Source organism: Pygocentrus nattereri, chromosome 17, assembly GCF_015220715.1.
Source record: "Pygocentrus nattereri isolate fPygNat1 chromosome 17, fPygNat1.pri, whole genome shotgun sequence".
In the NCBI taxonomy this organism is placed as follows: Eukaryota; Metazoa; Chordata; class Actinopteri; order Characiformes; family Serrasalmidae; genus Pygocentrus; species Pygocentrus nattereri.
In genome coordinates, this window is record NC_051227.1 from 9818361 (window position 1) to 9830860 (window position 12500).

Genomic DNA, 12500 nt, shown 5'->3' on the forward strand with positions numbered 1-12500 from the left:
GGCCGTTAGAAATACAGTGGTGAAACACGCGGCCTCTGTTGGAAGAGGACCCGCTCCCTATGTAGATACGAAGGGCTCATTTTAAGCCAGGAGTCGGCAACCCAAATGTTAAGAAGAGCCATTTTATCTTTTCAACAAAAATTAAACCATGTTGGGAGCCACATTTTACATTTTGGCTGTAAATATGTCTTAGTATATGCTAATGTACTGGTATAGGCTAAAAATATAAATGAAAACACAGCTTCAGCTCAGCTACAGCCGCTTTTCTCGCATCTCCAGCAGGAAACTTTTCCGTAAAAGTAGAACAGTTTCTTGTTAAATGTCGCTCGATGCTCTACTTTTAATGAGGCTGAAGTCGCTTCTCATTCGCCAGCTTCTTGTACAAATTTTCTCATTGTACCTTGTGTGTAACTGCTGCACCAATTAAGGTGGAACAGGAAAATTTGAACGAGAAGCTGGTGAACGAGAAAATGACCTCAGCTTCACGACTTTTTAGCGTTAGTCAGTTTCTCGTTGTAGATTAAACGTATCAAGAAACCAGCTGGAGTGACTATAAACACAAATTCATCTCCAAATTATCGATGTTCGTCTTAAATCTCTCTCTTTGCCGTTTCGTGGCTACCAGCTGGGCGAGACTGTTGTCTGTGTTGCTATGGTGACCAGCCGTCTGCGCTGATCTTCAGGGTTAAAGGGTGAATCAGCAGTTCTACATTAACTCCAGAGTTTAAGACCATTTACTGTTAAACTGTGTTGAAGGATCAGCAGAGCTTTATTTTACTGTAAAGGAGGATTATTTTAGTTTTACATACAAATCTAATAGAAAAGGCCCAACTTTAGTGATATTTCTCACTATATGAAAAGCTTCTTTAGCATTCACAGACAGAACAAAACCTCATATCTACAAAATGGTAACTTTACAGGAGAAGGAAAAAAAACCTGCTTTACTTTTAACGTAATGACACAAAAATCTGACTTTTGTATTAATGCATTTAAAAAAACATTGTAAAAAGCATTTCATGAGGACCAGAATAAGAACAATGCACTTGTTATAAAGATGATAATGAATCCTAAGGTCTAGAGTTGTTAAGCTCTAGTGTCTAAATGCCAGAAGAAAGGGAGGCGTTATGAGTCGCAATGGCACAACAAGGTCATACAACTGGCCAGCTCTAAGACTCGGCTGATGATGGACAGCTCAGCATGCTAAGATGAGCCCGTCATCCAGATTACGCCACCTCTGACCTCATTAAGCACTTCTGAATTTAAGAGTGTTTCAAGTTGAGCAAATAAAATGTTCTTAAAACATCACACATGAACAGAAGAAACTGTTATTGAAGTTATACTGTTATTGTCAGACTTCAATAATGGAGATCTGTGGCCTTGTTCATCGAATTCATCCCCACAATGGCAACACACAACAAGCACTATTTGACAGCTGGCTGCTGCCCATGCCCACGTCCAGCATAGCATCTGATCTGACTGCCTTCATTACGGTAAAGCCTACCAGTAATCAAGCAGTCGAGCAGTAATTAATTATTTTCAAAACCTTCCTAATTTATTTGATACCCAGTTAGCAAACTGTGTTTTGGGAGTTTAGTAAACGGCTCTGAATTAGTTTGAATGTTTGTTGTAAACATTAATTATATGTAATCAGCAGTAAGTCAGCAGTTTCATCTCCAAAGAAGTACTATCCACGAAGTTCAAAATTCAGTTGTGTCCAAGGACTTTTTTTCAGAATGTTGATTATTCAGTAAAGTTATTTTTGTGTGTTTTAGAACGAAGAAAAGTTTTCTTTGGTACATTTTTTATATAAATATTTGGTGAAACGTCCCACGGTGAGAATAACAGCACTGAGCTGCTCTCTGGAACGAACACTTGGTGAGGGATCTTTATATGTGTGTGTGTGTGTGTGTGTGTGTGTGTGTATCTCACTGCTGTGAGAATAAAACTAACTCCTAAATAGTAACTTTACAGGAGGAATAAACATACTTTACTTTTAATGTGTGAATGGAACCAGTTTCTTTTGACCCATTCATCAAGAAATTTACACACAATGTAAAGAATAACAGGCGTTTTTTGTATATATATATATATATGGGGAAGAAAGGTGATTTAAGGGACTTTGAACGTGGCGTGGTTGTTGGTGCCAGACGGGCTGGTCTGAGTATTTCAGAAACTGCTGATCTACTGGGATTTTCACACACAACCATCTCCAGGGTTTACAGAGAACGATCTGAAAAAGAGGAAATATCCAGTGAGCGGTCAGTTGTGTGGATGAAAATGCCTTGTTGATGTGAGAGGTCAGAGGAGAATGGGCAGACTGGTTCCAGATGATAGAAAGGCAACAGGAACTCAAATAACCAACCAGAATCCCTGAGGAACGTTTCCAACGCCTTGTTGAAAGTGTGGCACGAAGAATTAAGGCAGTTCTGAAGGCAAAAGGGGGTCCAACCTTTTACTAGCAAGTGTGTGTGTGTGTGTGTATACACACACACACACACACATTATATATATATATATATATATATATATATATATATATATATATATATATATATAAATGTATGTATATAATGTAATAATGTGAAGTTAAATTCTGCCACTGCATGAAGGAAGGTCAGAGGTCGGGGGGGCGTAAAGGAGGGGGGCGTTCATGGTCAGGCATGAAGGCGAATGGCTGGCTGGATGATCTGTGACGTGCCATGTTTCTAGTTTTAGGCCCATGGTCAGGTTATGGTCCGAGGTTCTTACCACGACCGATATCCGCACGCGCTTGGGCTTCCTGAGCTCAGGAGCCACCGCGTTCTCCATGTTATTGCTCTTCCGTCAGGAAACAGGAGGCAAAACATTAACACAGTGTAAAGAAAACGTCTATCTAATGTTTCACAACTCAGTCACAACTCTGCGACTGAAGAGGTTAAAGGGCAGAATCTGAGGAGATCAGTTCCAAATCAGAAAAGAAGTTCAGCATGAAGAGTGTGTGAGTGTGTGCGAGAGAGAGAGAGAGAGAGAGAGAGAGAGAGAGAGAGAGAGAGAGGGAGAGAGAGAGAGAGAGAGAGAGAGAGGGAGAGAGGGAGGGAGAGAGAGAGAGAGAGAGGGAGAGAGGGAGGGAGAGAGAGAGAGAGAGAGAGAGAGAGAGAGAGAGGGGGAGAGAGAGAGAGAGAGAGAGAGAGAGAGAGAGACGGACAGAGAGAGAGAGAGAGGGGGAGAGAGAGAGAGAGAGAGAGAGAGAGAGACAGAGAGAGAGAGAGAGAGAGAGAGAGGGGGAGAGAGAGGGGGAGAGAGAGAAAGAGAGAGAGAGAGAGAGAGAGAGAGAGAGAGAGAGAGAGACGGAGAGAGAGAGAGAGAGGGGGAGAGAGAGGGGGAGAGAGAGAGCGAGAGAGAGAGAGCGAGAGAGAGAGAGATGGAGAGAGAGAGAGAGAGAGAGAGAGAGAGAGAGAGAGAGAGAGAGAGAGAGAGACGGAGAGAGAGAGAGAGAGAGAGAGAGAGAGAGAGAGAGAGAGAGAGAGAGAGAGAGAGAGAGAGAGAGAGAGAGAGAGAGAGAGGACTCGCCTACCTCCACTGCTGCAGCCTCTGGGTGAGCACAGAACAAACTCTTTAAAGCAATGCCTGAATCCTGACCTGAGAGAGGGAGAGAGAGAGAGGGAGAGAGAGAGAAAAGAAAGAGAAATAGACAGAGAATGGGTACGAAAATGGTTTAAAAAAAAAAAAAGGTTTGCATTTATATTTTATTGTTGTAATTATAATATCTGGGGGCAGTCGTGGGCTGGAGGTCAGGGAACCAGCCTCGTGACCGGAAGGTCGCTGGTTCGATCCCCAGAGCCGACAATCCATGACTGAGGTGTCCTTGAGCAAGACACCTAACCCCCAATTGCTCCCCGGGCGCCGTGGATAGGGCTACCCACCGCTCGGGGCAAGTGTGCTCACTGCCCCCTAGTGTACACGTGGTGTCTCACTGGACGGATGGGTAAAACACAGAGGTGAAGTTTCACCCATTGTGGGACTAATAAGCATCACTAAATCTAATCTAATTAATCTGTTCTGTTCGGGTTTCCCTGCCATGGTACCATCTCTGATCAAAGCACCCACAAAAGCACTGAAGCCGTGATTGGTCAGGATGCTCACAGCACACAGAAAACAACACTGTGATTTTGTAAACAACAACAACACTGTCTTTTGTAAATGTATGTGTCTGATTACTTGAAGGTATCTCGGTGCCTCTCTCCACCACCGAATGTCTCTTCAGCGCAGGTTTCAGAGGTTTAGGTGAGACAGAGCGACTCGGGCTGAACGTGGACTCCTCTGTAGAAATCTGAAACACATCCACAGCACACAAAGTTAGATACAGCAGCAGCTCTGGGCTAAAATGACTCGCCTTACTTTGGAAGAGAAAAAACGTTACCTTGAGAAAGTCGATAAAATAGGCTGTGATCCGTATACAATTTCCCCAGACTTTTCGGCCGGAATTTTGGGGCTAGGCTTGTGCACGAAACCAACCGATGCTGACGCATATATGACTAATATTTTCCAAATTCTAGCAGTGTATGACGGTCAAAGCTTGAGTGGACGGGATGCATGTTTGAGAATCTCGTCGCTGTCCAAAGAAAACCATGGTCTTTCCACTTTTGTCTATTTTTTGTTTTCCTCATCATTTCAACACACCCATTGTCCTTTACGTTGTGCAAAAATTTCACGATGCATGGACCAATAGAAATGCTCTAAAATCACTGGGAACAAAATCTTTCTACTCAGACTTCCACTGAAAGGTAAGAGTGTTCTTGCCCCCTCCTGTAACGTCACTATTTTAGAGATACTTGTTTTCCACTGGACAGCGATGATCTGAACTCACCCATTGCACCTTAAATGGTGTAGTAGTTCCATTCAGGTGCATGCACAGGTGCTAGAATGTAACTGTCGCTCCATTTAAGGTGGAACAGAAAATGTAAACAAAAATCTGCCGAATAAGGACAAACTTAGGCTTTGTATTACATTCGGTCGTTTTGGCTGGGCCTGCAATGCTTGTGTTAGAAAACAAGCCAGAAGAGTCATGAAGCTGTGCCAGCGGTCACGTATAACAGTAGTAGTTTGTTATCTAAGACCCGATATGAACACGGTTCGGAAACACTCATCATTTTACAGTATTCCATTGCTGTGCCTTATAACCAGCTGCTGTAATTTCTGGGCAAGCGCTGTTAATGCTCGTGTTCCATCAGTCTGCTGCCCCTCCAAGGCCTCGTCTAATGCACTAATGGAAAGTAATAAACAGACCCTTAAGATGACATCGATGATTCCCCCGAGGGGAAGTGGCGAGGCCAATTGCACGAGGGCTTGTTAAAAACAGTACTAGAACTGGCAGCTCCAATGACCAGGAGATCAGTCTTTCAAACGTGGAACGAAAATTCGCCTCCAAGTGATGAAAGCCATAAAAAAACGAGCAAACGAGTCCGGGCTGACCAATTACCTCGCTCCCACGCCGGGTGTGACGAAATAAGCACTGTGGGAATAAGGAGGAATTTCGCCTCCTGAACTGACCTGGAAGCGGACTTCGTGGTTGGCCTTGTGGTTTCCCTCCTCGCTGCTGGGTGTGCTAACGATGGACACTTGCTTCCTCTCGTTCTGCGCCCGCTGGCGGAGGTACTCCAGTCGCCGCGGGCGACCAAGCTGCTGGGACAGCAGAGCCTGCAACTGAGCACGCTCAATAGAGCCCAGCAAGATCATCGACTCTGAGGATGATAGAGTAGAGAGAGACATGCAAAGACACAGAGATTACGATTCATTTACTATGCGAAGTATAAAAGGAAAAAAAGGTGAACTAAAAAGTTACTATTGCTATGGTATCCCAGGTGGTTGCTAAGGTGTTGCTAGCCTGGTCTACTGTTAAGGTCTTGCCAGGCCGCTGCTATGGTGTTCCAGATGGTTTCTAAGGCATTGCTAGGGCACTGTTGTGGTTGTCAAGGTGTTGCTAGGCTGCTGCTATGCTTTTCCACGTGGTTCCTAAGGTGTTGCTAGGCTGTTGTAATGTTATCCTAGGTAGATGCTATGGTGGTACGAGTCTGTTGCTATGGTATCCAGGTGATTGTTAGAATTAAGTGACCCTTATTAGTCCCCCAATGGGAAAATTTCACCCCTGCGCTTTGACCCATCCGTGCAGTGAAACCACATGCTGGGTTGGCATCTCAGGGACTGTCTCAGAGCGGTTTAAATCTTACAAAGAAAATTGTTTTTTTGTTTTAGTCCAAAAGTTTTACTTTTTCTCTGGAGTTCCACAAGGTTCCATTTTAAGGCTGCTACTTTTCTCACCAAACATGTTACTTCTAACAAATGAGATCAGGAAACACAAGGTAAACTCTCATAGTTATGCTGATGACACGCGATTAGACAATTCCCATCCCTCTGAAAGTCAAACTCTGTTGACAGCCTAACAAACTGTGCAAGACACATTTGTCAGAATTTCTGCATTCTTGGCACTGAACGATTCTTGTCTTTGTTTAATCCTTCATTTCAATGTTACTGAGGTTGTATTCTATCATATGAGAATATTCCTAAAGCCAGACCTTTTCTGTCCCAGAGCGACGCAGAGGAACTCAAGAGAAATGTTACACAATGTTCTCCCACACTTTGCGTGCAATTACACATTTCCACCAGAGGGGTCTCCAAAACTCCAAAACTTGGTGCTTCAGATAAAGAATCAATGTGTCAATTAGTTTGAATTAATTGGTGTATTTGTACTGTGTCTTGGTGTGTGTATGTGTACCTGAGGACTCCACCAGTGCGAGGGTTTTGAGGCGTTCCGTTAGCAGGACATCATGCAGGTCTCTGTAAGTGCAGTTAAGAGTGATGTACCTCACATCCCTTACCATGATATCCTCCACACGAATGTTATACTTCCTACGAAGAGAGACAGAGAAAAATGATAATAAAAATATACTATTATTTTTTTGTTTTATTAATAATAATAGTAGTAGTTGTCAAAAATTATGATGGCAGATGCATTGCTAATGAACACTGACTGCAGAAAGAGTAAAATTTAACACTCTACAAGCTTCAGCATTCAGCGCCCTCATTCCTTTCCACAATAACAGCACTTACAGTTGTCTGGGGCAGCTCTAGCAGGGCAGAAATTCCACGTTATGACTAGTGTTAAAGGTGGGTAACGTATGAAAGTGCTTCATTTAAAGTCATTGAGCTCTTCATGGATGGTTGAAACACCTGGCCATGCGCTTGTGTGAAAGCACTCGTCTTTAATGTCTTTAAGCTACAACATTATAACAATTTATAACAGCATTATAACAATAGTAATTATAATTTAAAACAATTGTGTGTAGCATGGAAGAGGCAGTTGAAATCTTTGTACATTTTTAATATTCCCAACAAAGTCGTAATGTATACAAAAACAGACTTTTGAACACCAGTAAAGGGGAATTCCATTGATTGTTCAAATTTCTGCATAAATCAGTCGATGTAAATAAACCATTGTAAACCACAACGGTGACATATAACAACTTTCTATGAGGAAGCTTGTAGAGGTGGACGTCTGGTTCCTATCACCAACCACTGTGAACAATTCTGTCTCTAGAACGGAGCATTTCACACCAAACCACTCCAGTCTGACTGACTTTCCGTCTTAATAACTTCATCATGCAGAAATGTTGAAAAGTTGGTGGGGTTCCCCTTTAAATACACTCATGTGAATGAATGTGTGTGTTTTGCTGACTAAGTGTGCTGCCATCTCAGCAAATTTGTTGTCCTACAACAAAAAAAAAAAAGAAAGCTGCTCTCACGTCACAAACACTGCTCACTTCCTGAGAACGCAGACCACCCCCCTTTGCCCCCCCACACTCAACCCCCCCGCCCCTGTAATACCGGATCTGGCAGTATTTCAACGTTTTGGTGCCAACTTGCCCTGCAATGCCACAGACGCAGTGCTCCCAGAGGACACTCGCTCGGACACGTACACCTTCACATAATACAGAACATTTCATTCTTTACTTTCTTCCGGAGACGGAGCGAAATGAAGGAAACAACGACAGTCCATCAAAACAACAACACAAAGGAAAAAAAGGAACAATAAACTTCTTACAAGACGGCGTGTTACAGCACACAGGGTGCACACAAACACAGACGTGTGAGCTCAGTCTTTAACCGTCATCTCAGCGTACAGAAATAACATCCACAAAAACAGCTTTTGTGGCCAGCTCAGGGATGAACACGCTGACCGGCCGCTTCGTTGAATGCACTGTATCTACAGGTAGAGTCATGCAGAGCGCTTTGATGTAAAACGCTGTGTTGTAGGAATCTTCCTGAGTCACAGTGGTGGTGAATGGAACCAGACGTATCTTCCGATAGCTTTGACTAGGGCCGTGTGATAAATCATGTTTTTATCATTATCTTGGTTTCCTCAATAAACTCATCAACGACAGAACAGACTGAACTAGAATAGTGCATTTCCTGAAGAAAATGTAGAGTGATTGAGAGGTGGTTGCTACAGTATCACAGGTAGTTGCTAAGGTGTTGTAAAGTGGTTGCTATGGTTTCACTAGGCATTTGGTATGGTGTTCCAGGTGGTTGCGAAGTGTTTGCTTGGTGGTTGTAATGGTATCCCAAATGGTTGTTAAGGTGTTGCTACGTGGTTTCTATAGTTTCCAATGTCGTTGCTAAGGTGTTGCTAGGCGGTTGCTATTGTATCCAAGGTGATGGCTAAGCTGTTGCTATGGTATCTCAGGTGGTTGCGAAGTGTTTGCTTGGTGGTTGTAATGGTATCCCAAATGGTTGTTAAGGTGTTGCTACGTGGTTTCTATGGTTTCCAATGTCATTGTTAAGGTGTTGCTAGGCAGTTGTTACTGTATCCCAGGTGGTTGCTAAGTGGTTGTTATGGTATGCCAGCTGGTTGCTAAGGTGTTGCTAGCCAGTTGTTTTGGTATCCTGGGTGAGTGCTAGGTGGTTACTTTGGTATCACAGATGTTCACTAAGGTGTTGCTAGGCAGGTGCTATGGTACCCATGGTGGTTGGAAAGGAGTTGCTAGGCGGTTGCAATGGTAGCTGACCCAGTGGATAAGGAGTTATCACTACTTATAAGGGACAGGGGACTTAACCATTAGGCTAAACAGCCAATTACAAACCACACATGCACAGCACAAAATACTCCTCCATCCTGAACCACAAGCCTGTGAAGACGCCTGAAAGATTAGATTGTTCTCATACTCGTTGTGTTTTAGGTGTGAGGCAGTACTTTCAACCGTTACAACACACATATTTAACAACTGTGCAAAACCTGCTTGTATAAATATAAATATCTATGGTTTTGTAGCCTTTGTAGAAAAAAACACTGATGTAATGCTGACGGTTTCTCAGCCCTTCAGTGCACAAAAATGCACTTGGACTTGATGCAAGTATGAAAAACGCTATCTGCTTTTTGGAGAGGATAGTTACACTACAGTTAACACATCCAAACAAAAAAGTCTGCACTTGCATCACATCCAATCAGAGGCACTCTATTTTAATAATGCTAGATTTCCTCTCATATCGCCGCTGTCAAATCTGACCGCTTTATTGACACTGAACATTGCATTGTTGTCCATATCATATGGGCCTAGTTTTACTGTAAGTTTTGGGCTATAAGTTGTTTTTCATGTAATTAAAACGTGGTGGTGAGATGCATGGAGGGCATTTCAAGGCAAGGTCCCCGAAGAATCTTATTTTTTCAGATTTATCACTATTTTACCAGTCATGGTGACCCCTGGTTCCTATCACCACCACTGTAAAGAAACCGGAGTCTCTACAATCAACCGTTTTACATGAAACCACTCGGAATAACTGCTTGTGGATGCTCCTCCTTTAAGGTGGCTTTCTCTCTACATTTTATTAACACTGTACATGGCAGTGAGAGAGGGCAAGAGAGGGAGAGAGAGAGAGAGAGAGAGAATATAGTGTAACTAGGCAGTGTTAAGTAACACAAAGCTCTTGTGCAATCCGTCATTAACATGCAAATTGTCTATTTACACTAATTGGGACAAGACACTGACTGATCGTGTAACCTACTGAAATAGCACCTCTCTCTCTCTCTCTCTACGTCAAGAGGCAATAGGAGAGCGACCTGCTGATAAACCTGAGATAAGGCTATCTGCACAATGAAACTCTTTCTAATCAAATGCATGGGGCTGTTTTTAATTACGCTGGACAGAAACGCTGCCCTGAATGGACACGGAGGCCTGATTTCCTTCATGAATGAACAGAAGCTGGGAGTTCGTATGACAGTCTCATCCACCAGACTAGTTCTCAAAACAGCATTTTGACCAAAAATCAAAATAAACTAAAGAGTTTTACCTCTTATCCCAAATGCGGTTCAGCCAAGACATGTTTGGTGTCTAAGTTTGCTTTGTGAACGAACAAGTTGGCTTGAAAACGCCAGCTAATTGCGTTAAAACCTAAAATTGGTGGAAGACTGTTGATGGCTGTGAAAGGGTTGTGAAAACGTTGCTTGGCAGTCGCTACAGTATAAATGCAGTTCCACCTTAAATGAACTGACACCTGAAATTTACTGATACCTTAAATTCCCTTCCACCTTAAATGCATTTCTACATTAAATTCACTGATTCCTTAAATTCACTGCCACCTTAAATTCAGTAGTGCCTTAAATAGCAACCAACACCAGTGTGGCTCAGTCTTATATATTTGAGCCCTCCCCCCGCAAGAAAACAGACCCCTTTGCTCTCCTCGACTGCTCGCTGAATGGTGAGGAAAAAGTGCTGCACTACACTTCCACACAGTACTATGTCAGTGTCACTGCAGTGCTGAGAATGGACCAACAGTCATATAATATCCGGACAAATGTGGTCCTGTGGTCATAAACAGACCAATGAGGAATGGGGCTGAAAAAATGTGCAGCAAAACATGGACTACAGTAATAGTGATTGTGTGCCTATAGAGTGGGGCTATAAAGTAGACTGAGCTCATGAAGTGGCCAGTGAGTGGAAGTGAAAGGTAGGTGTTTCTAATAAAGTGGCCAGTGAATGGAAGTACAGGGTAGGTGTTTCTAGTAATGTGGCCAGTGAGTGGAAGTACAGGGTAGGTGTTTCTAGTAAAGTGGCCAGTGAGTGGAAGTACAGGGTAGGTGTTTCTAGTAAAGTGGCCAGTGAGTGGAAGTACAGGGTAGGTGTTTCTAGTAAAGTGGCCAGTGAGTGGAAGTACAGGGTAGGTGTTTCTAGTAAAGTGGCCAGTGAGTGGAAGTACAGGGTAGGTGTTTCTAGTAAAGTGGCCAGTGAGTGGAAGTACAGGGTAGGTGTTTCTAGTAAAGTGGCCAGTGAGTGGAAGTACAGGGTAGGTGTTTCCAGTAAAGTGGCCAGTGAGTGGAAGTACAGGGTAGGTGTTTCTAGTAAAGTGGCCAGTGAGTGGAAGTACAGGGTAGGTGTTTCTAGTAAAGTGGCCAGTGAGTGGAAGTACAGGGTAGGTGTTTCTAGTAAAGTGGCCAGTGAGTAGAAGTACAGGGTAGGTGTTTCTAGTAAAGTGGCCAGTGAGTAGAAGTACAAGGTAGGTGTTTCTAATAAAGTGGCCAGTGAGTGGAAGTACAAGGTAGGTGTTTCTAGTAAAGTGGCCAGTGAGTGGAAGTACAAGGTAGGTGTTTCTAATAAAGTGGCCAGTGAGTAGAAGTACAAGGTAGGTGTTTCTAGTAAAGTGGCCAGTGAGTGGAAGTACAGGGTAGGTGTTTCTAGTAAAGTGGCCAGTGAGTGGAAGTACAGAGTAGGTGTTTCTAGTAAAGTGGCCAGTGAGTGGAAGTACAGGGTAGGTGTTTCTAGTAAAGTGGCCAGTGAGTGGAAGTACAGGGTAGGTGTTTCTAGTAAAGTGGCCAGTGAGTGGAAGTACAGGGTAGGTGTTTCTAGTAAAGTGGCCTGTGAGTGGAAGTACAGGGTAGGTGTTTCTAGTAAAGTGGCCAGTGAGTGGAAGTACAGGGTAGGTGTTTCCAGTAAAGTGGCCAGTGAGTGGAAGTACAGGGTAGGTGTTTCTAGTAAAGTGGCCAGTGAGTGGAAGTACAGGGTAGGTGTTTCTAGTAAAGTGGCCAGTGAGTAGAAGTACAGGGTAGGTGTTTCTAGTAAAGTGGCCAGTGAGTAGAAGTACAAGGTAGGTGTTTCTAATAAAGTGGCCTGTGAGTGGAAGTACAGGGTAGGTGTTTCTAGTAAAGTGGCCAGTGAGTGGAAGTACAGGGTAGGTGTTTCCAGTAAAGTGGCCAGTGAGTGGAAGTACAGGGTAGGTGTTTCTAGTAAAGTGGCCAGTGAGTGGAAGTACAGGGTAGGTGTTTCTAGTAAAGTGGCCAGTGAGTAGAAGTACAGGGTAGGTGTTTCTAGTAAAGTGGCCAGTGAGTAGAAGTACAAGGTAGGTGTTTCTAATAAAGTGGCCAGTGAGTGGAAGTACAAGGTAGGTGTTTCTAGTAAAGTGGCCAGTGAGTGGAAGTACAAGGTAGGTGTTTCTAATAAAGTGGCCAGTGAGTAGAAGTACAAGGTAGGTGTTTC

At 43.4% G+C, this 12500-nt stretch overlaps 1 protein-coding gene across 3 annotated transcripts in view; it reads right to left on the minus strand.

Moving 5' to 3' along the window:
* Positions 1–12500, minus strand: part of LOC108411335 (chloride channel protein 2-like) — a 134782-nt gene that overhangs the window by 17142 nt on the left and 105140 nt on the right. For 2 of the 3 annotated variants that reach the window (XM_037546395.1, XM_037546396.1), the window contains 5 exons: positions 6752–6885; positions 5530–5720; positions 4198–4309; positions 3554–3618; positions 2749–2817 (listed from right to left, as the gene is read on the minus strand). In XM_037546395.1, coding sequence (XP_037402292.1) covers positions 2749–2817; positions 3554–3618; positions 4198–4309; positions 5530–5720; positions 6752–6885 — 571 coding nt within the window. The remainder of the gene's footprint in view (positions 1–2748; positions 2818–3553; positions 3619–4197; positions 4310–5529; positions 5721–6751; positions 6886–12500) is intronic. The other variant, XM_037546397.1, reaches the window with a different exon arrangement.